This window comes from Cupressus sempervirens, chromosome 3 (genome assembly GCF_028749045.1).
Source record: "Cupressus sempervirens isolate cs-2001-9-10 chromosome 3, ASM2874904v1, whole genome shotgun sequence".
NCBI classification, from domain to species: domain Eukaryota; kingdom Viridiplantae; phylum Streptophyta; class Pinopsida; order Cupressales; family Cupressaceae; genus Cupressus; species Cupressus sempervirens.
In genome coordinates, this window is record NC_143120.1 from 784,522,193 (window position 1) to 784,524,770 (window position 2,578).

General features: G+C 34.6%; 1 protein-coding gene across 1 annotated transcript; it reads left to right on the forward strand.

The window, feature by feature from the left end:
- Window positions 1-495: 495 nt before the first annotated feature.
- LOC149569140 (protein LEAD-SENSITIVE 1-like) lies at window positions 496-1,587 on the forward strand. The gene is made up of 2 exons (XM_089821912.1): window positions 496-842; window positions 939-1,587. Exons 1-2 carry the CDS (start codon window positions 728-730, stop codon window positions 1,463-1,465), a joined length of 642 nt encoding a protein of 213 aa, XP_089678038.1. The 5' UTR covers window positions 496-727; the 3' UTR covers window positions 1,466-1,587.
- The last annotated feature ends 991 nt before the right edge of the window (window positions 1,588-2,578 follow it).

Genomic DNA, 2,578 nt, shown 5'->3' on the forward strand with positions numbered 1-2,578 from the left:
TTGAAAATGTGTAAATTGCAAAATAAAAAGCATAACTTTTTATATAGAGAACCCTTAACTTTTATTTTATCTTTTAATGAAATATTCTTTTATGTCATCAGATTTATTTCACTAGATAGTTAGATAGCCATTCATTTTATTTATTTAATGAATAAATGCATATTACAATCAATAAATTGCATTAAGAAAACTGCAAGTAAGAATTAAATCAAACAGATACATATAGAAACCATTTGCTAACAAAACTAAACTGTGTACTACATCAACAACAGTACAATTATGGATCTTCAAAAGAAAAACGTAGACCCCATGCCACAAACACCTAACCTTCCTTGGACTGAAAAGGCTCATGGAAGTTTGGTAGAAAAACTCAATGTTCACTGGATAAGAATTAAGTTTAAGAACCGCCATTTCGCTTCTTCCTCGACCCTTCCTCCATTTATCTTGCATTTCAAAAATTCTTGATAAATTCCACGGCACATTTCCACACCGTTGAAAATGAGCGAGTGCTTTTTGGAATTACATTATTAATGGCCTCACGAGCCATTAAAAGTCTTATCGTACGAACTCCTGCTCTTGTATTCAAAGTAGGCGGCTAAAAAAATCTTTTTGCATTCATTGTGCGCATTTACATTATTAATGAGGCGAGCATTAATGCTCATTAATAACAATTTTATCCCTTTACAAATCTCTCTCCTGCTCTGCGATCCGAACCAGTGTGCTCAGGATGGGTAACAATCAGACCGCGATGAAGCGGTTCCCACACGTTGAGATTAGGGAAAGTGAAATCTCACCCGGGAATCACATTTACACTTCGCGCTTGGGCGTCTTCGACCACCACGGTATGTTTTCCTTTTCATTTCTTTCAGTCGGCATTGAAACTGTTATTTTTTTGTTTCTTTGTTTGTTTTGAATTGTTTTGGGAGATTCGCAAACAGGTATTTACATTGGGAAGGACAGAGTGATACATTTTCAAAAATCCGTGGATGACTTGTGGCTTGGAAGTGGAAGTTCTAGTGGTGGATCCGGCGAGTGTATTTGCGGGCACAACAGAAGAAAGCGTGGAGTGGTGGAGAGCTGCTTAAAATGCTTTCTGCGCGAGGGGAAGATTTACCGATACGAATATGCATATCCCACCCCATATGCGGGGTTAAAGACGGGGCAGGCGGGATTAATGAAATGGTCCACGTCCTTTGTTTCTGATCCCCCTGAAATTGTCATTGGTCGGGCAAAGGAGCTGCTCCTTAGCGATGGGTTTGGTGAGTACGATTTCACTAAAAACAACTGCGAGGACTTCGCTCTCTTTTGCATGACCGGAGAGCGTATTCGCAGTGGGCAAGTAGTGCTCGCCAAGATTGTGCCACGTATGATTATGAAATGTCTTTTGTTCCCATTTGCGCTCGCCTCCGACTTTAATTGGGAGGAACTTCGCACTTGCGCTCCCTCCGACTCTGATTGGGAGTAATTTGGCACTGATGATCGCATTTGAGCCCCTGCCAATGAAGCTCCGAACTATCATATATTCATCTAAGGGTTTTGGTGATAATGTTTCATCACCAGTAAATAAATTGTTGCATATGTGGAAAATCTTGTTTTGAGTTCTTAGTTTGAATCAACATTTAATTGTAGATTAAGTGTCCGTAAGTTTCAATTAGCAGTCAAGTCAATGTATGTGTTGTCAATTATGGAGTAATTTGTTATCAATCTAATTAAGAGTCATTTACGAATGTTAATCGGTCAATATGTTGTATAAATATGCATCTATTATTCAAGAATAACAAGCTCAAAGTTCTTTGTTTCTCTTTTTTGTTTCTATTGTTTTATTTTTCCAATAAATGGCTTCTTTGATCAGTTTGGATACTCCTGCTCACTTTTACATATTCTGATTTGGAGGCTGACTTTCTCATTTTGTCAATTGAACATGGAATGGCTTTCTCATTGTTGGACATGGTTGGCTTTAAGGAGAGATGTGGTGCTTGGGCTATCTTTTATTTTGAGGTAACCTTAAAGCTTCATTTATACTTGGACAGACCATGTTATCTCTTTTTTTTATTAGTTCTTCCCTTGGGCAATGAAAGTATTGGAATCGTTCAATTCAATTGACCAATCAACTTATAGGATTTAAAAGATTAAAAAAACTTGAAATGTTTCTATCTTTTTCTAATTTCACATTATTTTATAAATTACATTTTTCATTTATTCTATTCCACATTTATAATTTCATTTATTTTATTTCATTTTTCATTTATTTTATAAATTACATTTGCCACAAGTGGAATAATTTTTCAACTTTCACATTGATGTTTATTTTTGTCATTTGTAAGAAAATACAAATATTTTCTAACAATTCTATCATGCATTAGTGAATGCATTAATTACAACTTTACCTTTTCCACATTTGAACAAGTGGATTTAACTTTTTAAAAAATAATCATTTTTATCTTCCACCTCACAAATGAATCTCTAATCAATATTAATTATCACTATTTATTTTTCAAAATATAGAGTCAAATGTTTTATATTTCTTATTTTAAATATATTGAATAGTTTTACATTGATGTTTATTTTTGTCATTTGT